Raw genomic sequence first — 24962 nt, forward strand, 5'->3', positions numbered from 1 at the left:
AATAGGTTCTTATGTATGTGACTGACTTGATGACTTTTCAAGTAATGAGTATGGGTCAGATTCAAAGGTAATGCCAGGAATGCTGCAGAGAAGTATGATGTACTATTCGTGATCTCCATGTACATAAATGATTTGAGACAGTTTGCTGTTGATGCTGTTCTATAAGGGAAAGTGTCTTCATTGAGTGATGGTAGAGGCATTCAGGTTGACCTTGACAGAATTTGTATTTGGTGTGAAAATTGGCAGCTTGCTTGAAGTGTGAATAAATGTATGTTAATGCAGATAGGTATGAGAAACATTTCTGAAATGTTTTAATGTGGTATCAGTGATATGTCTGGCCCAAATGTTGTTGGATTCTATCCATATAGACTGGACAGTGGTATTCCTAAACAAGCCTGCCCAGAACCTGTGTCCAATTAGCCTAATGCCATAGCTACAGGACTTCCAAGAGAGAGAAAGGAGGACAGAGAGAAAGACACGTTGTCTTGAATTTGCTTAAGATGGATGTCAGCCTTCCAGGAAATTATACAAAAATTGTGAATTTGAAGGTATTCATTGTGTTCCATGTAGAATGAGAGAAGCTCGTCAAGTTGAAAAATTGCGAGAGACTGTCAGCGACTTGAGTAACATATTTGTTGCTTGCCAGTGTGACATAGCCTTATCTGTTTATTCAGCTGTTGGAGGCTGAACTGGAACTAATGGTTCCTCCTCCATCTGCTTAGCTCTTTGGCATTTCCTTTTATGATTTAGTCCAACTGCAGGTGCGTATCGTGCTAGGCCAGATTTACGTCAGTCCTGTGTGTCTACCACACATCCTCTGTTAGTCATTGAGCTGGCTCTGTTGGATTGAACACCTACTGCTCTCCACTAACCACTGCCTAAGGCAATGTTCTATGTTATGCTTACTCAATTCAAAGTTGAAACTCCACAAAAGCTGCTTGAAAACAGCACCATATCAAGAAAAGTATACATTTGTTCAGGCTGTTGGAGTCACTTTGCATACTTTTGTATGTACCGGTATCATCTAACTCACACACAGCTTTTATTGTTAAGACATGGTATTCTTCCCCTCATTAAACAAAGAGTATATCTACAAAGGTTCATGCAAAAGTAAGACCTATACATTGTACCAAAAACCAGATAGGATTACCGTAGGTCTTTACTGCCAAAGTGAGTGTGTTACTAATTTTCTGGATATCTTGTAGGGGACCAATTTCTGTGTACCCTCACCATACAGATTAGTCATCTCTGCTGATAATCACATGGTAAAAGTTACTTTCACCATGCCATCATTATGAAAGCATCCTTATCTTTTGCCCCACTCCCAAATTTAGCCATGCTGTGCTTGTCAAATACGGTGGAAGCACTTTTTTACCACAAACCTTCCCAATCAGTCTAACTCAGTTTACTCCACCACTTAACTGTGATTCACTTAACTGTTCCCAAATCATGCCCTGTTAACTTTTCAGAATTTCCTAACATCACGCTCACATCTGCAGAAAGAAGTGCAACCCACACTTTAAAAAAACTCATAAACATGTAAACACCACCCAGATCTGTTATAACTGGCCAGCTGCTACTTAGAAGGCAATACAATGAGCGATCTATGATTATGGGACATGTGATCGGCATGTTGTCAATCCCTCCAGCTGTTATTACAAGTAGATGAATCCTAATGAAGCTGCTGCTTTTTTATTTAAGCAGCTCCTTATTTGGCATCACACAGCTGAGTGAATTCCATTCTAGATCTCTACCTCCCAAAAATCTGAGGAGGTAATGTCACTCAAATCCGGTCCTGCACTGAAAGCAACAGTGGTAACCATTTGGCTAAGGAGGTGGATACTGACCTTATAATCCTACTTGCTGATAAAGCCTCCACAGCTGTGGTTATGAAGAGGAGGGATTCCACCAGCTGTCAGATACATCTACATACAAGCTGTCCCTCTCGCACTGTGTCCCCCCCTCCATACTCTTACCTTATAAATGATTTCTAATTATCTTATAAATGATTTCTAAAGCACATAAATGCAACCACCCTGGATGCTACATTGTGGCCAGTTACTGCACCCCCACAGAGAGAGTTTTTGCCCTTGTGGACCTGTACCTGCAGCCTATAGAACCTGTAACCTACACTCTTGTATAAAACACACCAAAGATTTCCTCCACTGACTCTCCACATTTCCTGTTCCTTTATGACCCAACCCCCAGGGGCTCATAGTTCTTTCATTAATTCATGCATGGCGGCCCTGAGCTATTGCAGCCCATTCTTCCTCCCGAACTGCATTTCCTTCCGTGTCCCCTCTGTCCCACCCTTGCTCCTTCCCTTCTGCCCCCTCCTCCTTCTCTCTCAGTGTTCTTACTTACGTCAGCCTGGTTATCCATCTTGTTTCCTGTATACCTTGTGGTTTTGTACCCCTTGTTCATCCTTCCTTTTTGGTGTTTTTTGCCCCCCTTTGGTGTCTGATCTCCACTTCTAAATTTCTGCCCATTGTATGAGTCATTTGGAGATGAATTCCCTCCCTAGCATCTATGGTGTGGATAGCTTTCCCCCTTCCTTCCCCACCGTTGGCCCCCTCCATCCCACTAGGTCACTAGCATGTGTTGCCAGTCCGTGTGATGGGGTGTTATGAACCCATCTGGCTGGACCCCCTGATAACACAGGGCTCACACTTCTGATAGCTTAGCTGCTGCCTACCAATGTATACCTAAGAGTGGTTGCTTGTTATTCTGGAGTATCGGCACTCTTGCCAATGGCTGCTGTGCCAGGTGGCCTTTGCTACGGCTGGGTGGTATCCATGGGGAGAGCCCCTGATTAGTGTCAAGGATGATATCAGCGTGAGTGTATTGCATGTGAAACATATTAAGCTCCAAAAAACTGACCATTCTTCTACAGCCATATCTTCAGTTGGTAAATGGATCATTTAATGCTACTCCTTCTGACCTTCTCCCCTCCCCTCCCTGGCTATACCCTAGGAGAAGGGCCAGGCTCACTGGCTTGGGGTAAAACACTTTCCCTGTTACCTGATCTGCATTAGGACAAACAGCCATTATTTTTTGTGGAAAATATTGAAGACAAGTTTGGTGAAGTGGAGTCTCTCAGTAAGATGCGGTTGGGCTCACTTATGATCAAAACTTCTTCTGCCGCACAATCTGCAGCCCTTCATGCTTATGGTCATCTTGGCGACATCCCGATATCCATTACTCCTCACCAGTCTTTTAATATGGTTCAGGGCATCATTTTTCATAGGGATCTCATCCTTCAAACTGATGAGGAATTCAGGGCCAATCTGGAGCAACAGGGTGTTTGTTTTGTTCGGCGTGTTCAGACAGGTCATAAAGACAATCACACTGACACTGGTCCCTTTATTCTGGTATTTGAGGGAGGTACCCTCCCAGAGAAGGTCAAGGTTATTGTTACCGGTTTGATGTGAAGCTGTACGTCCTGCCACCCATTAGGTGTTTTCAGTGTTTGCATTTCGAGCATGTCTTCCTGACGTACGGCGGACCCTCTATGTGGTGACTGTGGCCACTCCATAAGAGGAGCTCCTGTGTTCCACCACCCGTGTCTGTTAATTGTCATAACCGTCACTCTCCATGCTCACTGGATTGCCTGGCTTATAAGAAAGAAAAGAAGATACAGGAGTATAATTCCCTTGATTGTTTATCTTATACTGAGGCTTGTCAGAAATACGACTGACTTCACCCTTTGTTGATCGCTTCTACATTTGCCCTGTTAAGTCCTTTCCCCCTCCTCCCTGTTCCTTACACCACTCTCTCCCTCTTCTCCTCTCCTGCTTCCCACACACACACACACACACACACACACACACACACACACACACACACTCCCCTCCAAGTGCTGCTGCCCCTTAGTGGCCGGAGAAGTGTCAGTTCCAGATCTTGCAGAAGCCTATTCTCCCTCCATACCCTGCTCTCCTCGTCCTATGAAGAGGAGGAGGAGGAGAAGAATAAGAAGAAGAAACATATGTCTCAGAACAAGACCTCCCCCACTGCTCCTCGAGGTATCAACTCCCCCTTCACAACCTGAGTGTGAGCTCTTATTTATGGATGTCACTCCATCCTCGTTGGTGATGGATGGCGACCCAGCCTGCTTGCCTCCCATTTGGATACCCACTCCATGCTTCTTCAGTGGAATTGTAATGGATACTACAACCACTTCCCACAGCTGCAATCCCTTATTGCCTTTTACTCAGCAGCTTGTGTTGTTCTCCAGGAATCTAATTTTGATTTACTCACTCATCAACCCTTCACGGGTTCCATACTTTCTGTCAGGACCGGATCAGCTTCCAATGAAGTAGTTGCCATCTGGGTCCACTTGGACTCTGCTGTCGCAGTTTGAAATCTATGTCTTCCCCCTGACAGGCCTCCTGCACCTGCTGCCCTAACTGATCTGCAGCAACTTCCCCCTCCCTTCCTCCTTTGTGAGGATTTTTAATACCCATCACCCTTTGTGAGGCAGAGCATTTTGATCTAGTCAGGGGCTCCTCATTGACCAATTTCATGTGGCTCACAAACTGTGCCTTCTTAATGATGGTTTCCCTACTCATTTTAGTCCCACAGTGACACTGTCTCTTACATTGATCATTTACTCACTCCCCTTCTTCTTCTTTGATCCTTACACTGGTCTTTTTCCATTGATTCTCTCATTCCCATCTCACCTCCCAATGACCAAGTTACGCCGCTAGGCTTTCCATCATGCTGATTGGCCTCTATGTATCTGCAAGGTCGTGTTCACACTTTTTTTTTTGTCAGGTGGTATTGATGAAGTCTACATGATCTGTCCAAAAAGATAATCTGAACTGCCAGAATTGCCGTTCCCCACTCGACGGACCCAGTTTACTGACAGCCAGTTCTTGCCGACAGCCAGTTCCATGGTGGGGCACAGCTATTGCTACCGCCATCTGTGATTGTCATTATGCCTTGCAACATCTTAAGCAGCACCCTTCCTCCACTGGTCTTATTACCTTTGGATGTCTTCACGCCAATGCACATTACTTAATCAAACAGAGCAAGCAGGTGTGTTGGGAACACTTTGTATCCTCCATAGGTTTTTCTGTCGCATGTGTGGGCTACATTCCACACCCTCCAAGGTTGCTAGTGGCAGTCTTCCATTCCAGGCCTTGCCCTTCCAGGTTGCATTTGTATAGATACATCAGTTCTCATGGAATGACTCGCAACCATTGGTGTCAGCCTCTGTCCAGCTGCCTTCCTCATCCAGAAATGGTGGACTGAAGATTCCCACTTATGTTTTACCCCTTATTAGGTGGAATTCTTCAATGAACCTTTTACAAAATGGGAGCATCTTCTGATGCTCTCTTCTTCCCATGATTCAACTCCTGGTCCTGGTTCCATCCATAACCAATTGCTTCAACACCTCAATCCTCCACAATATCTCCTCCAGGTATTTAACCATATTTGGCTCCAAAGCATTTTCCCCTCTCAGTGGAGAGATAGTAATATGGTTCTTATCCATAAGCCTGGCAAGGATCCATTGTCCCTTGATATTTACTGGCTAAGCAGCATGATCAGTGTCCCCTGCAAGTTAATAGAGCGGATTGTGGCTCGTTAGCTCAGTTGTGTCCTTGAATCTCAGATCTTTTATCGTGTTACCAGTGTGGCTTTCGGGAGGGATGGTCTCTGATCGATCACCTGCTTGTATAGGAAACTGCAGTTTGGCAGGTCTTTTGTCAGTGCCACCATCTTGTTGAAGTTTTCTTCAGTTTTTGTAAGGCCTACGACACAACTTGGCACCATTACATCCTCCTTACGCTCCATGAGTGGGGTCTTCAGGGTCTCCTCCTGATCTTTATTCATCAATTCTTGTTACACCGGTTGTTCAGAGTCCAGGTTGGTACTGTTCTCAGCTCTCTGCGGATCCGGGGGATTGGCATCCCACAGGGCCCCGTATTAAGTGTCCTCCTTTTTGTCACTGTCAAAGGACTTGTGGCCTCCCCCTGCTCTGTAGGTGGATGATTTCTGTGTATGGGCTAGCTCCCAGTCGGTAGCCTTTGTAGGACGACAGCTCCAGGGTGTCATACGGCATGCTTCCACATGCAAACTCTTGCATGGTTTTTAATTCTCTTCCATTAAGTTGAGTGTGGTGCATTTCTGTGCCGTACTATGGTCCATCTTGATACAGAGCTCTGCCTTGATACCCAGCATGTGACCCCCCAGTCTTATTTCTTGGGTCTTCTTTTTGACAACAACATTACTTGGTTGCTTCAGATCCGTCATCTGAAGGTTGGCTGTTTTCGTAAACTCAGTGTCCTTCACTTCTGTGCTCATGGCTCATTGAAACCAAATTTTTCAACCCTTCTCCATCTGTATTGGGCATTAGTTCTGTCTTCTCTGGGCTATAGTTACTAAGTTTATGGATCAAATGCCCCTTCCACACTGCTCCTCTTGGACCCAGTTCACCGTCGTGGTATCTGTTTAGCCACCAAGGCCTTTAGCACTAGATCTGTCGATAGTCTTCTGGTTGGTGTTGGGATCTCTCTCGTATGAGTCGGTGGTCCCAGCTTCTAGTTTCCTATGTCATCACTATCCACTCTTCCCCTGTTACCCTTCCTATCCTATTCTTTTCACAGCTTTGGGCTGTCACCTGCCTGCTGCTCATCCTCGGGTGGGCTTACTGATTGGGATCTGCCTCACTTCTCTCTGCCATGATTTCCATCTCGCCTCCTTGTCCTCTTCCCCACAATCTCTGCTGACCACCTCCCATTGGTTATTTCCTTGGCCCTGGATTTGGATGGCTCTCTTAGGGGGTCTGAAAGCCTCCATCACTCCAGTGGTGTGCCATTGTTTGTTCGAAATGCTTTTAGGAGGAGTTTCAAGATGTTATTGTTCTTTACACCGATGGATCTAAATCTGCCAATCATGTGGAATGGACCTTTATGTCGACTTGTGGCATGGAATACCATCTCTTGCCTGCCACATGTGGGGTGTTTATTGCAGAATTGATGGCCATTTATCAGGCCCTCTGCTTCAGTAAATGGTCCTCACTCACCTGAGTTTTGTTATGTATGGACTCAATGAGTGACCCTCAGAGTATTGCAGGAATCTAACATCCTCTGTTATCTTTGCATCAGTCATACTTGGTTGATTCATGGGTTTTTATGCCGCAATCAGCTACCACCCTTCCCTTTGTAGTTGTGGGACTTCCCTCATGGTGATCCATATTATGCTAGACTGCCCCTGTTGTGGCGTAACAAGCGTGCTACGCCACACTGGGAAGGGAGCCGAAAGAAAGGCACACGTACACACACGCCGACTGGCGTCAAGTCTGGAACAGGATAACTATTAAATGGTAGCAAGAAAAGTACGTAGCTGCTTTATACTTAACTTTTATTCTTTGATGAATACAGCGTTCTTCTTGAGACATTTATACGATAACTCTCAAACTAGGTAAGGCTAATGGCGCCTTGCTAGGTCGTAGCCATGGACTTAGCAGAAGGCTATTCTAACTGTCTCTCGGCAAATGAGAGGAAGGCTTCGTCCGTATTGTCGCTAGCAATGTCGTCCGTACAACTGGGGCGAGTGCTCTATCGTATCTCGAGACCTGCCTTGTGGTGGCGCTCGGTCTGCGATCACACAGTGGCGACACGCGGGTCCGACATGTACTAAATGGACCGCGGCCGATTTAAGCTACCACCTAGCAAGTGTGGTGTCTGGCGGTGACACCACATTCCTCCCCCGCAAATCGGCGAACGGTCGTGTGATAAGGCTTCTGCCCACCGTGGGGAGGACCCCATGTTGACGTATGCAATGAGGTGGGGAGCCTAACAACAGGCGAGGCTGTGCCACCCGCACCCGGCCATTCGGTCCGAGGGGAGCTAGGAAACGCCTGAAAACCTACTCCAGGGTGCACGTCAACAGGCGGTGTATGCGCCCGTAAAGAGACAGGAGGGGCCGAAGGGTCGACCTCCATTGCGTCGGGGTAGCCGACGCGCGAAGGCGCCATGTGGTCCGGAGCGGGCAAGAGTTCCATGGCGGAGGACGGCTGGTCACGGGAAGCGATCGGCGGCGCGTGACCCAGGGAGGCGCTTGGCGGCTGCAGTGAAGCGTTGAATGCGGGCGGCGCCGGCGGGAGAACAGGCGGCGGCGGCGGCGCGTCACCATGGGGCAAAATGGAAGGCATCGTCGGTAACACCTGGGGATGAGGCGAGCCAGTAGATGGGTCCCCAGGGCGCTGACCGGACGGCACCGTCACTGAAAGCAGACGGGGAGCGGCAGAACCCGTGCGACGACAGAGGCGCAGCTGATTGAGATGCCGACGCACCTCACCAGAGGCCCCCAAAACCAAATACATCGCGCGGCTGAGGCAGCGAAGAATGCGCCCTGCGAGCCAACGCCGTGGACCTCGATAGTTGCGATAAAATACAACGTCGCCTGGAGCAAAAGCAGGAGTCTGCCGCTGCACAGGAACCTGATGCGGCGGATGCAGCAAAGACATCAAGGTTCGATGAGGACGACCGTGGAGCAACTCAGCCGGCGAGCGACCATCTCGGGGCTGAGAGCGATACGAAGACAAAAAGAGCAACAAGGCGTCCTCCCGAGAATGCGACTCTTTCAATTTCAACATCTGTGACTTGAAAGTCCGGACCTATCGTTCAGCGGCACCGTTTGACTGAGGCGAAAACGGCGCGGATGTCAGATGTTGAATACCATTGGCCTGGCAGAATGACTGAAATTCTGCGGACATGAATTGTGGGCCATTGTCGGAAACAATAGTCTGCGGAAGACCTTCAATGCAAAAGATAGCAGACAACGCTTGGATGGTGGCGGAGGACGTCGTGGAAGACATCCGGACAACAAAAGGAAAATTACTGAAGGCATCGACCAGAACCAACCATCGAGCATTCCAGAATGGACCAGCAAAATCAATGTGCAAGCGTTGCCAAGGGGAAGTGGCTTTTGGCCATGCAAAGACTTTCCGCGGCGGTGCGAATTGTTGTTCGGCACACGCCATGCAAGAAGAATACATATTCGTTATCGCAGCATCGATTCCGAACCAAGTACAGTGCTGACAAGCAAGTTGTTTCGTTCGCACTATACCCCAATGTCCTTGGTGAAGAAGCCGTAAGACAGAGGACTGTAACGAACGTGGGACCACGACTCGGGACTGATTATTATCAGAACGCAATAACAAAACACCACGTCGAACAAAAAGTCTCTCCTTGTGAGCAAAAAATCTGTGAACCAACGGATCCTCGATCCGAGACTTTGACAAAGGCCATTGCGTAGCAACAAAACGCAAAACGGTAGCAAGGACCGGGTCAGCAGCTGTGGCTGTAGCTACACGACGAAAATCAATCGGAAACGATTCGACCACTTCATCGGTTTCCGAATCAATGAACATGCAAGCAAGTTCGGAAGAATCGAATGCTTTATCCTCAGCAACAGGCAAACGGGACAACGCATCAGCGTTGCCGTGCTTTGCACGCGTGGGTTCGTATCCCATCCTCGTCGCCAATCTGTTGTGGCGTAACAAGCGTGCTACGCCACACTGGGAAGGGAGCCGAAAGAAAGGCACGCGTACACACACGCCGACTGGCGTCAAGTCTGGAACAGGATAACTATTGAATGGTAGCAAGAAAAGTACGTAGCTGCTTTATACTTAACTTTTATTCTTTGATGAATACAGCGTTCTTCTTGAGACATTTATACGATAACTCTCAAACTAGGTAAGGCTAATGGCGCCTTGCTAGGTCGTAGCCATGGACTTAGCAGAAGGCTATTCTAACTGTCTCTCGGCAAATGAGAGGAAGGCTTCGTCCGTATTGTCGCTAGCAATGTCGTCCGTACAACTGGGGCGAGTGCTCTATCGTATCTCGAGACCTGCCTTGTGGTGGCGCTCGGTCTGCGATCACACAGTGGCGACACGCGGGTCCGACATGTACTAAATGGACCGCGGCCGATTTAAGCTACCACCTAGCAAGTGTGGTGTCTGGCGGTGACACCACAGCCCCCACCTTCTAGCCCTTTGCACTAAATATGCCCTCCTGCCTTGCCTCAGGTGTTAGCAGGCGACCATCACATGGTTACATCTTCCTCAGTTTTCTTCGTGAAAGTGGTTTGTCCTCTCAGGTTTAATTCCTTGAATTTTTCTTTGGAATTTGAGTCCCTCAGTTAGCGTAGGTGTTGTTTATGGAGACCTTGGCCTTGGCTCCACACCAGCAAGGTTCTCCCTGCCTTTTTCCTAACATTTTGTCTGGTCTGTTGTGCAGTTTTGTTTTCCTTTTTCTCGTGTCTTCTTCTCCTGGTATTGTCCCCCCTGTTTTGTGATAATGGTATGGTGTGGGTATCAGGACGGATCGGTGACAGAGCTGGTGCCCCGCTGCAAGCAGCATTTCTGGGGCTCCCCTGCTTTCCTGTTTCCATCCAACCCCTTCCTGTTCTTTCCTCTTCCTGCTGCTGTGATGTTCCTTTTCCCTCTTTGCTTGTCTTTTCCCTTCCTCTTGACTGGACTGTGCTGTTTGTGTTGTTCCTCCCATAATGTGTGCAATCTTAGACCATGGAACCGATGATGTCACTGTTTGGGCCCCTCTTCCCAGTCAGCCGACTAATCATTTACCATCCAACGCCACTGTCAATGCCACACCCCTCTACAGTAACATCCCCAACCCCTTTGTGCTATTGGACACTTCCTGTCTCAGTGCCCTATTGATTCCAAAGCATCTTCCTGGTCATCGTGACCTACTGTATCCTCACCCACAATTACTTCCCTTTGAGGGTGTCACTTACAAACAAATCCATACTACAGCAATTGGCACTGTCATGGCACCATCCTATGTTAACATATTCAGGGGTCACTAGAGGAATCTTTCCTAACCATGCAGAGTCCCAAAGCTCTCATGTGGTTCAGATTCATTAATGACATTTTCATGATTTGAACTGAGGGTGAAGACACCCTATGCACATTCCTCCACAACCCCAACACCTTTGTTCCCATTCGCTTTGCCTGGTTCTCCTCAGCCCAACAACCCACCTTCCTCAATGTTGACCTCCACCTGAAGAATGGCTACAACAGTACCCCCATCCACATCAAACCTACCAACTACCAACCATACCTCCAGTTTGACAGCTGCCATCCCTTTCACATCAAGAAGTCCCTCCAATACAGCCTAGTCACCTGTGCTCATCACATCTGTAGTGACAAGCAGTTTCTCTTCAAATATACCAAGGTTCTTATTGAGTCCTTCCCAGACTGAAATTGTCCTCCCAACCATGTCCAGAAACATATCTTCCATGCCGTGTCTCCCCAGTCACCTACCACCCCCACATACTGACTCCCTTGCAACAAATACACATTCCATCAGGATTTTGACTATTGTAATTGTTCTTGAAATGAGGAATATCCTCCTATATTACCCCAATATATTACCCATCGCTCCCACAGTGGTATCCCATTGCCCAGTCAATATATGCAACATCCTTGCCCCTAACAGCCCCTTTACTTTGTGGCTCATGTTCCTGCAATCCATGTAGGTGCAATATCTGTTCCATAAATTCTCCCACTATCACCTGCTCCACTCCTGTCACAGGCATTCCCTTGTCCATGAAATGCAAGGCTGCCTATGAAAGCAACCACATGATCTGCAAACTTAGCAGCAATCACTGTACCACATTCTACGCAGGCATGACTAACAAGTTGTTTGCCCAGTTGAATGACCACCATTAAACTGTGGCAGATAGACAGTTGGATGACCTAGCTGCTGAGCATACCACCCAACACAATGTGCTTCACTTTAATAACTGCTCACAGCCTGTGCCATATGGATTATTCCCAACAACACCAGCTTTTCTGAACTGTGCAGATGGGAAAGCTTCCTGTAACGTGTCCTTTGTTCCCATAACACCCCCCCCCCCCCCCTCCTCCTGAGGCCTTAATATTTATTAGTCTCTCTGCTCCACCTGTTTAGCACCTTCCTTTCCCTGCTCCCACACCAGTACTGCACATGCCATCTGTCCCACCAATGTACATATACAGTCATTTCTCCTTCCTTGCTTCTCTCCACTCACCTCCCCGCTCCCACAGCACAGCCTCATGATACTGCACTATGCAACCCTACCCTGTCCACCCCTGCACACTCTCACTTGTAGCACTAGGATCTTCCCCCTCCTCTTCCCTGCTGTCCCACACCATTTGTGCCCCGCCCTTCTTTCCTATCCTACTGCCTACCCTAGCTAGATTGCTGCTTATCAAAAGATGCAGTTGTCATTGGACTTTCACCCAGATATGGCAGTTTCAGTTGTGTGTGTGTGTTTATACTTCTCATGAAGGTCATAGTCCGAAAGCTGAACATTTCTCGCATTCTTTTTCATTGTTCCTGTTCTGTGTCTCAATGGCTACTCTTATGTGGTGAGTAGCAATTGATTCTTTCCATATTGCTGTTATTTCTTCCTGGACTTCACATTATTTGAAGGAATGAGCTGACATGTAAATTGAGGTGAAAATCATTGGCAGTTGTAGGAGGACTGAAAAGATGGTGAAGAAATTAGTCACATCTAAAAATGTCATTAACCGTGTTGCAGTTATGATATACAGTGTTATGTTTATCATAAATCAGAAGATCATTTTTGGCAAGCATGCAGCATGAGTTTCCAGTGGTTCCAGCACACCACTAAACATATTTGCATTGATGGTGCTACCATGTGATATACATTATGATGCAATTGGCATTTTAGTTAGTACCACTTTTGTATCTAATTTATACTTGAGATGTTCTTTACTTTTTGAACAGGCCGTATCATAGTTTCTGAAGAGGAAAGTGACTCACAGTGGCAGCAGAGAGATTATAAAGGATTTTCCCCCAGTGTGGACTGGGATACTGTGGATTTCAGTAAATCACCTGCTATTCAAGAATTTCCTGTAACTTCCGCAATCTGTACACCACTGCAAGGCGAGACAGTTTCCCTGGTAAATGGGAAGCTTGTTGTAAAAGGTATTATAATCTCTGTTATGTTAGTGAAATTAATTACATGGTCATATACTAAAACAGTGAAGACTGTAAATATCAGATGAATGAATATATAAATTCCTTCTTTTGTCACAGGTAACTTCAAGTTCTGGACAATGACTTTTTGGATTTATTTTCAGATGCTTTGGTTTCCTTTCATATGATTTCTTGTGTGGTGTAACGACGTATTAAGTTTTCGTTTGATATATGTATGACCATGTGCAGACTTCGTCACCCACGTCAGTTACACTCACTTCAAAAAATTATTTACATTCTTTTTAAATTTTCATAGAATGGTTCTTGAACGAAACTGTAAAACATCCGTTGAGTCGTATGCAAAGAATTACATCACTTGGGCCAATTGGTTTTCGTAACTTTTTCCCAATTTAAATTTCGTTTGTTTTTCCTCAGAAAATTATATCGACACACGTTATCTTGATCTAATCGATATCAGAATCACACATTAAATAAACTTTTTAGATTCAAAGTTTCGGCCAACCCTGTCTGAATCAATAATCTTGTCAAATATATTATTAATCAGTTCACACAATTCTTCATAAATAAATCTTCAAGACACGTGTTTCAACTTTAGTAGCATACACTATTTTATTAGCTTCCTACACATACAGATGTGAACTTGAGCGTTGACAGACAGTGACTAACATTTCAATAAGACTAAGCTCATTATGACGTCATTGTTGTACAAAAAAGAGTATAAAAGTTCATTTTTAATTTTTTAGAAACACGACGCAACAACTCGGTTCCAGGATCTTCTGTTGCTCCTTGGCTGTCGACCCGCGACGTATAGCGGCCAGCAATTTCCTCTCTGGTCGCGGCAACGAAGATGCTGTCCCCGTTCGTTGCGCCGATCTCTCCGTACATGAAACACATAAAAAAAAAAAATACAAAACTTTTAGATAATTCACATTTATTACAAATAATAAGAAAACACATAAACAAAAACTAAATTAAACTTATAGTCACCTGCAAACTGGGCTGACTTGGTGGATGGGTGACGTTTAATTTCGTCCCACTACATACCCCACCCACAAGCTCAGTTTGTCAGGTTTTAACCGAAATTAAAACTGTTCAATATACAATATTTAACTGTTAATACATTTTCCTCACATTTTACGTAACCTAGAGTCCTTGCTATTAGAGAGATTTAATCCTTTTAATACGATATCGTTGTGACTATTTGTCATTTACTCTTAATTGTGCTCTTATGGTAATTCGTAACCGAATATAGGGAGATTGCTCCTCTTCAGTTAATAGTTGCTAATCAATACTAATTTAGTACGTTCTTTAACGTTGTACATTAGGACAGAGCGTTCAAATTGTGATAGATTAGTTTCAGTTTCATTTATTTACTAGAGTTATTCTTTTCAAGAATGTATATTACTAATAAGTTTCTCACAATAACTAATAGTACTATTTACTTTACGTCATTCTCTTCCCTAATGCCTTATTTATGCTTGAGGTCAAGAAGAAATCAAGCAAAACTCTCTTTAGAATCTCGGCACGGCTTTCTTTACCTTCGGACACCTTGTTGGGTAATGGCCATTTATTTAGGAGAACCAAGCGAGAGAGCCCCGTTTGGTGTGTTCTATATTAACACTATTACAAACCTCTATTAAAGGCACTCTGCTATGTTCTCGTGAGCCATATAGCTCTGGACGCCCATGGTCCCTAAAACTATCAACCATCCCCTTTGGTTCCTACTATCCGAGTAAATTTAAAATACGCAAAATTCCTTCAGACCTAAGAGCAAAATTTCCTCCATATAAATCCCCCTTTTGGTTATCTTTCTCTTTTTTTGAAGTACCAGTAGATTATTGTAGAATACTTGTTTAAGCTTTCTGTTTCATTCTTTAAAATAATACGTAACTATCACGAAAAACTTCACATGAATAAACTATGAACGCTCTTCCGTATGTAACATATACTAAATATTAACTTATTTAGGAATGAAGAGTTTCATTTGATCAACACTATATAATCCTTTAATTACACCTGATGAAGGTTCCATAAGAAGTAATGCTTTGGGATGTACAATCTTATGTACAACATATGGACCTTCAAAGATAAAGAAGAATTTTCTACATTCCTTATCGATTTTAGAACTTTTAGGATGAGATCGTACTAACACAAGATCTCCTACCTGAAATGAGGGTTCTACAGCCTGTTGATTATAACTTTTAATTCTCCGTTCGGCATTTTTTACAATCTGTTCGCAAACTTTTTCGTCTGGAATATCTTGATGTATCTCATTTACTGGTGGCCAAGGTAAAGCAGCTAGTAAAGGCTCACCTATAATTCGTTTGCCTAAAATTTCTATAGGTGATAATCCCGTCGTTAGGTGAGGCAATTCATTTAATATCTTTTCGAATTCAGGCATTAGTTTGGCCCACCGAGTATGTTTATGTGCACAATAAGTTCTACATAATCGTCCTAATTCTTTCATGACTCTTTCTACTAAATTACTTTGAGGGTGATATTTCGAAATTAAGATATGTTTGATTCCATATTGTCTTATCATATCTTGAAATCTTTGACTAATAAAGGCACTACCGTTGTCAGACATAAGTCGTTTAGGAATGCCCCAGTTAACAAAGTAATTTCGGGTAAGGCAGCGTATAACGCTTGCTGTATTCGCTCGTTTCAAAGTATACAGTTTCACATGTTTGGACCAACATTCCATTACAACAAACACATATGTTAATCCTCCTGAACTCCGAGGCAGAGGGCCGAAAAAATCTAATGATAATAGATCCCACAAACCTCGAGGAATTACAGCATATAATTTATAACGCTTGGATTTGTTATTAACTTTAACCTTTTGACAGGTTTCACAAGCCCTAATAATACTTCTCACAATACGTGACATATTTTTGAAATAATAATACTTCATTAGATGTTTAATACATTTATGAATTCCAAAATGCCCGTAACCTTCATGAATATAAGTAATTAACTCGTCCACAACAGTTTCCGGAATGCAGATTTTCCATCTCTGGTGTTCCCTCTGTGCTTTCCAATACAACAAGTCGTTAAAATATAACCACACACCCCGGGTGTTAACTGTTTCGTCCCCATTATTAAGGTTTTGTATAATTCGTAGAATAACATTTTTCTTTCCTTTATGTAATACGGTAACCTACTACTTAGGACTCGCATTAGATGACTTTCAATTAATTTAGCACGGTTTAAATTCCATTCAAAATAATTCCTAGAACCTCTCCACCGTTTAGAATATGGAGGAGGGGCTAACAACTCTAAAGTTAAGTGTTGTTGTTTTCGTCTTGACCAATAATTTTGTTTAAACTGCTTAACAAAATCATCCCAATCCCTGAATTCATTTCTATGCAGTACTGCCCATTCCGCAGCTTCTGCTTCTAAATGTCCTATTACAAATTGAATGCGTTTTTCATTACTCCATTTAGGAGATAATGATGTTTCAAAAGCTTTTATAAAGATTATAGGGTGCAGTTCGCCTCCTGGTTTGAATACAGGAAATCGACTTGCTACATTTGAATTTGTTGTTATGTCATCCAGACATTCTGCGAGAGAAATAGTCGGATTTTGTTTAGCTGGCAGAGACGGAGTTGCATCGGATTGGCTTGCCGTGACTGCCTTATTCATATTGTTGTCGTCCGAGCTAGCAAATTCGATGCGACTGTTGTCTCTGATTATGTTATTACCTCTGCTACCTGAAATGTTCTCGTTATTATCTAATTCCGATAACCGTTTAGTAATTTCCTGTATCCGCAGTTCTGTATTGGATACGCGATTAGCTAATATCGATTCTTCACTGTGTTCACGATGTGAACGCTCTGTACCTTCATCAATGTTATTATCTTTGGCAGTCTCAAGGTTACTGCATATTTCAGTAATTAAAGATTTCATGTTTTCGATTTCGGTATGGTCCTTTTCTACTTGATGAGTTAATGTCTCTAATTCTACATTATCTATTGAAGAAATCTCTACAGGTTTGGTAGAGACCTCTTTAATAGATTTCAATAATTCTCTGCGAACAGTTTCTGTTTGCATAGAAAATTCATCTCGTAACATATCGTTATTTTTCTGTATTTCATTTACAACTAAGATATTGACACTATCTAGTCTGTCGGTTAAGTCAGTAATATCGTGTCGCATGCGAGCTTTTTCCTCGCGCGATTCCTGGATATGTTCTTCTAACCTTTTACAATTATCAGCAATCTTATTACTAAGTCCTACTAATTTTTCCTGCATTTCAACTTTAGAAGACTCTATTTTATCACTTAATTCTCGACTGGTTTCATTAAGATATTCCTGCAACCTGTCTGTTGATTTTATTAGCTCCCCTTTAAGTCTAGCAGTAGATTCCTCGTTAGACTGTTTTAATCTAGCCATAGATTCTTCGTTAGACTGTTTTAGTTCCTGTTTCAATCTAGCAGTAGATTCCTCGTTAGCCTGTTTTAATTCCTCTTTTAATCTAGCAGTAGATTCTTCATTAGATTGTTTCAATTTAGCGATCGCCCTAAAAAGGGATCTCATGCTCCTATCGGACATAGATTGCTCTTCGTCTGACATTTCACTTCCCGACATTATTGTAAGATATTAACTATTTACGCACGCAGACTTGTAATCAACAATCCTATAAAAGCACACTCCCTATATACAACACTCCACTTCCAACTTGAAACAAACTCACCGGACACTTAATATTGTAATTTGTAGTTCTCGATGATCAGTGTGCTGCTATGGGCTGCAGATGTAACAGCCGTCGATGCAGCCGCTGAGATGCTGCGACCCCGTTTCCGCAACCGGCAGGACGCTGAGTCGAACACCGGAAACGTCGCTGGCTGCAACCACGCCCGGCACCGCCGTAGACAGGCGAAGCCCTCAGCAACACCTCTAATATCAGCCGGAGGAACGCCCCGCAGCTGACGTACTGGGCCTATTAGTTTAGGGAGAAAAAAGGTTGTCGGGGTTTGCAGCGTTCAGCTGCTGCCCAACAGACGCGCCTTCTCGTGGAACAACTGCGTGACCGTACTGCTTGGCTGCACTCCGTCAGATGCCCACACCCGCGAAGTCGCCGCTGGCTGGTGAAGGCTCCACGAAAACTCGCGTTGACTTCGGAAGGACTCTTGATGTTTCGTTTCGTACCTGTGTGCCTTAGTTGCACACAAGTCCTGTTTCTAAGGTCGCCACGGTGTGGTGTAACGACGTTTTAGTTTTCGTTTGATATATGTATGACCATGTGCAGACTTCGTCACCCACGTCAGTTACACTCACTTCAAAAAATTATTTACATTCTTTTTAAATTTTCATAGAATGGTTCTTGAACGAAACTGTAAAACATCCGTTGAGTCGTATGCAAAGAATTACATCACTTGGGCCAATTGGTTTTCGTAACTTTTTCCCAATTTAAATTTCGTTTGTTTTTCCTCAGAAAATTATATCGACACACGTTATCTTGATCTAATCGATATCAGAATCACACATTAAATAAACTTTTTAGATTCAAAGTTTCGGCCAACCCTGTCTGAATCAATAATCTTGTCAAATATATTATTAATCAGTTCACACAATTCTTCATAAATAAATCTTCAAGACACGTGTTTCAACTTTAGTAGCATACACTATTTTATTAGCTTCCTACACATACAGATGTGAACTTGAGCGTTGACAGACAGTGACTAACATTTCAATAAGACTAAGCTCATTATGACGTCATTGTTGTACAAAAAAGAGTATAAAAGTTCATTTTTAATTTTTTAGAAACACGACGCAACAACTCGGTTCCAGGATCTTCTGTTGCTCCTTGGCTGTCGACCCGCGACGTATAGCGGCCAGCAATTTCCTCTCTGGTCGCGGCAACGAAGATGCTGTCCCCGTTCGTTGCGCCGATCTCTCCGTACATGAAACACATAAAAAAAAAAATACAAAACTTTTAGATAATTCACATTTATTACAAATAATAAGAAAACACATAAACAAAAACTAAATTAAACTTATAGTCACCTGCAAACTGGGCTGACTTGGTGGATGGGTGACGTTTAATTTCGTCCCACTACACTTGCCAGTGTGGCAGATTCATAGCACTTATTTTTAATAACTCTGAATACAGTGGTATGTCCATAATTATTAAAAACACATTACATTTTGTGCTGTGTTCCTACTAACTACAGCCACTACATTGTACCCAGAATTACTTAGCCACACTGCCCACATGTGCTTTGGTCAGAAACCAGAGCACTGAAAGATGCATCTGCAGGGTGTGGAATGCGTTTACATACAATTTAAAATAAAAGTATACCTGACTGGTGGTGGAATTTGTATACACATTCATCTGAATCAAGCTGGTATGCTATATGCGCAAAATAGATGAGGCACCAAGTGGTACACAGGCACATTCAAAAGAAGATAAACTGCATAGCATTCAGCATTCAGAAATATCTGTCATAGAGTGTGCACGTGCACGCGCGCGCACGCACACACACGCACACGCACACGCGCGCGCGCGCGCAGGGGAAACAACTCTCTCTCTCTCTCTCTCTCTCTCTCTCTCTCTCTCTCTCTCTCTCTGTGTGTGTGTGTGTGTGTGTGTGTGTGTGTGTGTGTGGTGTGTGTGTGTGTGTGTGTGTGGAAGGGATGGGGGTTATACATGCTTTTCAACTCTGAAGTCTGAAAACTGTGCAGTTCACCGTCCTTCCTTCAAGCCTGTCTGCTTGTCAGTAGGTCATTTTGTTCAATAAGCAGTTATCCATTCTTATATACAAATTTAATTTTCATTCTGGAATATCAAGTTTGTGATTTTTAACATAGATAGTAAAGACATATTCACCATACTTTTTATATTCTTCCAGAATAACATTATACTTTGTTTGATAAAGCTGATTATACTTTGCTTTAGGTTTCCACTGGACTTGATGACCAATTTATTTTGTTGGATATTGTTTTCAGTTTTTGTTTGCCATTTTGTTTTGTTTGTTACATGTTTAAAAAAATTGTTGGTGATACTTTATAACAAATTGTTTTAGTTGTATACAATTTGTTCTTCAGGCTATGCATGGTCTGGTGGTGGTCAGAAGATAATTAGAGTTGACATTACAGTAGACCAGGGTAAAACATGGCACAATGCTGAAATAACTGACGAGGATTCAACTGCCAAAGCACCACACAATTGGGCTTGGTCATTATGGAAGGCTGAGATACCAATACCTCCAAGAACTAAAAAGGTACATCTTCATAAAGTAATCAAGCCAAAAATGAAAGTCTGTGCTGAACAGACACTTAATAATGAAGTTCCTAAACATAATTATCAATATTTTATCAGTAGTTAAGATGAGTAAGAAATTTGTACTCGCTGTATGAGGACCATACCAAGACACAAAAGATTATAACAAAAATCAAGTGACAGAGATGGAGTATACTTCTCTTCTCTCACCCAAACGCCTTGCTTCTTTCTTGAATCTGAAAAGAAAGATGAGGAAAAAGATTTGCAAATGTAACCTAGACAACAAGGTCTTACGTACAGTTAGCAAAGAGAATTCTAAGATACAGTAACTATGTAGTGCAATGAACAAGAGATTGTCACATAAATAGAATGTAAACAAGATAGATTAGCTTATGAACTTCCTCTGAGTGTATACAAGAAAAATATAGTTCATAAGCAGAGTTACCATGTTCCAGTTCTTGCTTGTGGATGCATTGTGATCTATCTCACAATCTCACTTCTGCACAGAAATGGGTATTTTTATTAGTTCTATTATTTTATACGAAAGAGAAACAGACTGTCTTTCAGTATTGCCTGCTTGGTTCTCAACCCAATTGTCCTCTCCCCATTCTACAGTTGTGATTATTTTTACATACCTTTCCAGTAATTCATAACATTTAGTTCCTGTTTGTATTGGTTGATGACATTCCTTCTTAACATTCGATTGTTTACCAAGGAAGAATAATGAATTACTATTCTAAAGTTGTTTCTATTTTACATCACATCTATACTCTGCAAACTTTAATGAAGTGTGTGGCAGAGGTTACTTCAAATTGTATCAGTTTTTTCTCTACTGGTATGGTTTTCCTGTGAAGGAGCCATCTGACAGAGCACTCAGTATTACTGTTACTCTGTCATTTCATTGCCAGAACATCTTATAAGAACACGTAACAATTTTCACACCAACAGTATTATTTGACGGCATATCAAAATAAACAGTTGTCTGATCAACATTGCCCATATGTTTCCTCAAATTGATTATTTGATGCTGATACACAAGCAGTTTCTCATCAGACACTGTTGGAAGTCACTGAGCTAGCATTTTTCTGCATTGTTATGTAAGCTCTTGATCATGCTCGGGCAGCAGCCTGTGCTTACTTTGAATTTTGTGAGGCATGCAGTTGGAAAATTCCTGTCTCTGGCGCATTCGAGTAATTGGTAATCCTTCGCATTTTTATCATACATACTGAACAACAATTCATGTAACCTTCCTGGTCATGAAAGTTTGACATGTAGAACAGACATTCTTTAATTTATTCTTTCTTTAATTTATTCTTCATATAATAGTGCATACAAACATTCACTTTCATGACAACCAAGTTTCTTCCTGCTGCAAGTTGATTGACCCCTGATTCATCAATCACCATTGAATTAAAATTAGTGTCACATTGTCTGTGTGAACCAGTTGTGAACTCTGAGCTTGTAGGTCCACATCTCTGAAAAGAGCCACAGCTGTAATTTACAATTATTATTGAGTGCTAAAATTCACTTTCTATAAAGCACCGACAATCTAAGCAAAGTGAATGACAACAGTATGTTGCTCTCTCAGCCTCCTATTGTTGAGTTGGTAGAAACTGTGACACTGTGTGTTAATAGTGCTGTTCATTATTTATTGCCAACCTTGAAAATCAACAGTACTGTGGAGCAATAGCAGCTTTAGTGGCGCTGTCATTGAACATCAAGCTTCATTTGTTGTGCTGTGATTTGAGTGTTCTTCACTGATATATTTATCTCTCTCTCTCTCTCTCTCTCTCTCTCTCTCTCTCTCCCTATCTCTCTCTCTTTCCTTGTGCCTGCGTCCCGAACTTTTGCAGGGTTGGCATTGTTATGGTCTGATTTGGCAAGGTTAATTGAAGGGGTAGCAGGATGTACTTCCTGTTGCCACCCCGGTGGATGAGAGGATTAGGAAGACAACACAACACGACGACGAGGACGAGAACAACACAACAGCCAGTCCCTGAGCGGAGAAAAATCCTCGACCCAGCTGGGAATCGAATATGGGCCCCTTTGCGCGGCATTCTGTCGTGCTGACCACTCAACTATCAGGGCGGACTTCACTGATATATTTATGCTGGAATTAATTCATCTCTTGTCGAAATGTATACTGCTATTCAGTATTTGTCCATTTGTAAAGTCAGTTCAATTCTGATTACATTTGTATCCACCAAACAGCAGTTTAAGCACAGTAGATGTTCGTAAAATGCAATGTATCTAAGAAGGTTGGCAGCATGATGAAATTTGGTGCCTGCTTACCACTTCCTTCCCCACATTTGTCCTAGTGCTCAGCTGAGGTGTTGACACTGGTCCCCCACACACTCCTCTGAAATGATCAAATTAAATCTATCCATGACCTCAGCTACCAAATGTTTCATCTGCAAGTTTGACACCTCCTTATTGCACAATATAAAAATTTTCACCTTAGCAGACAAAGCTTAATCCACAAATGTATTACTGTATTTTTAAAAGGCTGAATTTTGGAAAAGCCTGATCTTAGAATTAGGTAAATATTGTACATAATTCCAATGTGAAATGATAGCAACAATTTTTCAGTTTGTTTTATTCTAGGCAGTTCATCAAACTTATGGTACAAGTATCGGCATCATTATGTGTCACCTCATTTATAATATTTACAAAGACAACAATCCAGCTATCCAACATTTTGTCTTCTAGGTTGACATCTGCTGTAAAGCATTTTGTTCTCATTCCTGGATACACCAAACTACTAACTTGGATATTGTTTAAAATTTGTAAAGTACCAGCTTACTTTCTTCTCTATCTACCTGCAAGCAACGCCACATCTAACTTCATTGTTGGGAACTTTTCACAGTAGTTGCTGTTTCCTTCACACTGTCACTATGATTGTTTTATATATATATATATATATATATATATATATATATAGTTCAAGGAGGTCACTGCACTTTGTCACTCAGAATTGATTTCTATTGGATTTTCATTTATAAATTGGTCTGTTTTTCTATCCATGTGCTGTTAACTATATTATAGAAACAGTTGCAGTATCTTCAAAGGTTTTATAAAGCAAGTTATACATGCAGATGATTACTTAATTTGATTTTCCCTCAATTCAGTAGAATCATTTAAAAAATAAAAAGAAAATTCAGTTATATTCCCAGAGACTTTTAGTTTCCATTAACCTCTTTTTTTATATCAGTATTTTCAGTATTTCTCAGAATATGCAGTTAAAAAGTAAAACTGAATAGCTTTCTTGAGATGATCTCATTTAATACTTAGTGACAGTTCTGTTTCTTATTTTTTGCAAATTTTAAACACAGTGAAATTGCAGTGCTGTTGTTAATAGCAGGTGAAGTAAATTTAACAACTTGCTGAATAGTTGAATCACTGAGTTGTCAATATACTATTATTTATACTCCACCAACAACTTTCTATTACCACAGTGCTTGTGTTAATCTGCGTGTTTGTGGTTTGTATATACTAACATATTAGTAATTCAATGATATACTTCGAGGGTAGAAGAAGTCATTTTAATGACTCTTTGTGATAAATATGACTGCAGATTTTCATGATATGATTTTGAGTATGGCTGTTATTTCTAATCCATTGAAGCTCTTTTGTGATATGCGTATTGTAGGCTTCATTATTTTCTTTATTGTGGCATTAGTAACTTATATATTTTTCTTTGTGTTACTATATAGGTGGAGATATGGGCCAAAGCTGTTGATTCTGGTTACAACACTCAGCCAGAATCATTTGAGAATATCTGGAATCTCCGTGGTGTTCTAAGCAATGCCTACCACAGAGTGAAAGTAAACATTAAGTCTTGAAATTATTAAATGTGACTGAAAATATGTTCCTAGTAATTTAAATAATGGTGCTATTTTATTTTTTCATCTCAATCTGTTATTCAGTAATAATGCAGCAATCTTATTTATAATGTAACTGTATAAATGCTGTAAAATGCAGTTAAGGTCATTCAAACTAGATCTGTATCATAATAAATAAGTTACCATTGAGATATGCATGGATCAGAATTAATAATAGATCGTTCCCCAAGAAAATTGATCATTTCATAAGAAACACAGTTAGATAATGTTAATATCTGGCATGGAGATGCATATGTCATTATATATCATACGAGTACCTTACCCATTTCATTTCATCTTTCTTAATATCAACAGATGTTTACTCTTTTATCCTGTTAATGTATGCCTTAGAGACAGGAGAATATGAAGGGCTGGGTGGTGAAAGTTCACTAAGGGGATAAGTGAAGATGGCTTTTTGAAAAGTAATCTGGGGTGGGGAATGGAGACCAATTTTTTGTAAGTTTAAATTTGAGACTAGGCCTGTACAGTACAAGAAAAGTGTGATATTTACATTTACATGCAACTGCTTATTTATGTTAAGATTAAGATCAGTACAGTTGTAATTTTTATTATTTGTTGAAAATATGTGTGATTTACATTTGGCATACAGTGCAGCAGTCTGCAGCCCAAGGTGGTTACCTGAGTAAAACATTGAGAAGATAACTAACCACAGCTGCTAACTGCTGTACACCATGCAAAAAGAGGACCTTGGGACAATGGCAAGGAAGTAGGACCTGGAAAGCAGCTTACCTTTGTTAAAATGAATATAAAAAGTTATTGTCAAAAAACATTGGTCAGATATGAGCTTCTGTTGAGAATACACATTTTTTACTGTACCATAGCCTTTTTGAAAAATAAAATGTACTCTTATATGAAAAA

The 24962-nt window shown here is 42.0% G+C and overlaps 1 protein-coding gene across 1 annotated transcript in view; it reads left to right on the forward strand.

The window, feature by feature from the left end:
* Nucleotides 1–24962, forward strand: part of LOC126465336 (sulfite oxidase-like) — a 140915-nt gene extending 115953 nt beyond the window's left edge. Inside the window, exons 8-10 of the mRNA XM_050096298.1 lie at nt 12765–12965; nt 20028–20203; nt 23916–24962. Of these exons, the coding sequence (XP_049952255.1) occupies nt 12765–12965; nt 20028–20203; nt 23916–24044 (506 nt within the window). The 3' untranslated portion in view covers nt 24045–24962. The remainder of the gene's footprint in view (nt 1–12764; nt 12966–20027; nt 20204–23915) is intronic.

The sequence above is a fragment of the Schistocerca serialis genome, chromosome 1 (genome assembly GCF_023864345.2).
Source record: "Schistocerca serialis cubense isolate TAMUIC-IGC-003099 chromosome 1, iqSchSeri2.2, whole genome shotgun sequence".
NCBI classification, from domain to species: domain Eukaryota; kingdom Metazoa; phylum Arthropoda; class Insecta; order Orthoptera; family Acrididae; genus Schistocerca; species Schistocerca serialis.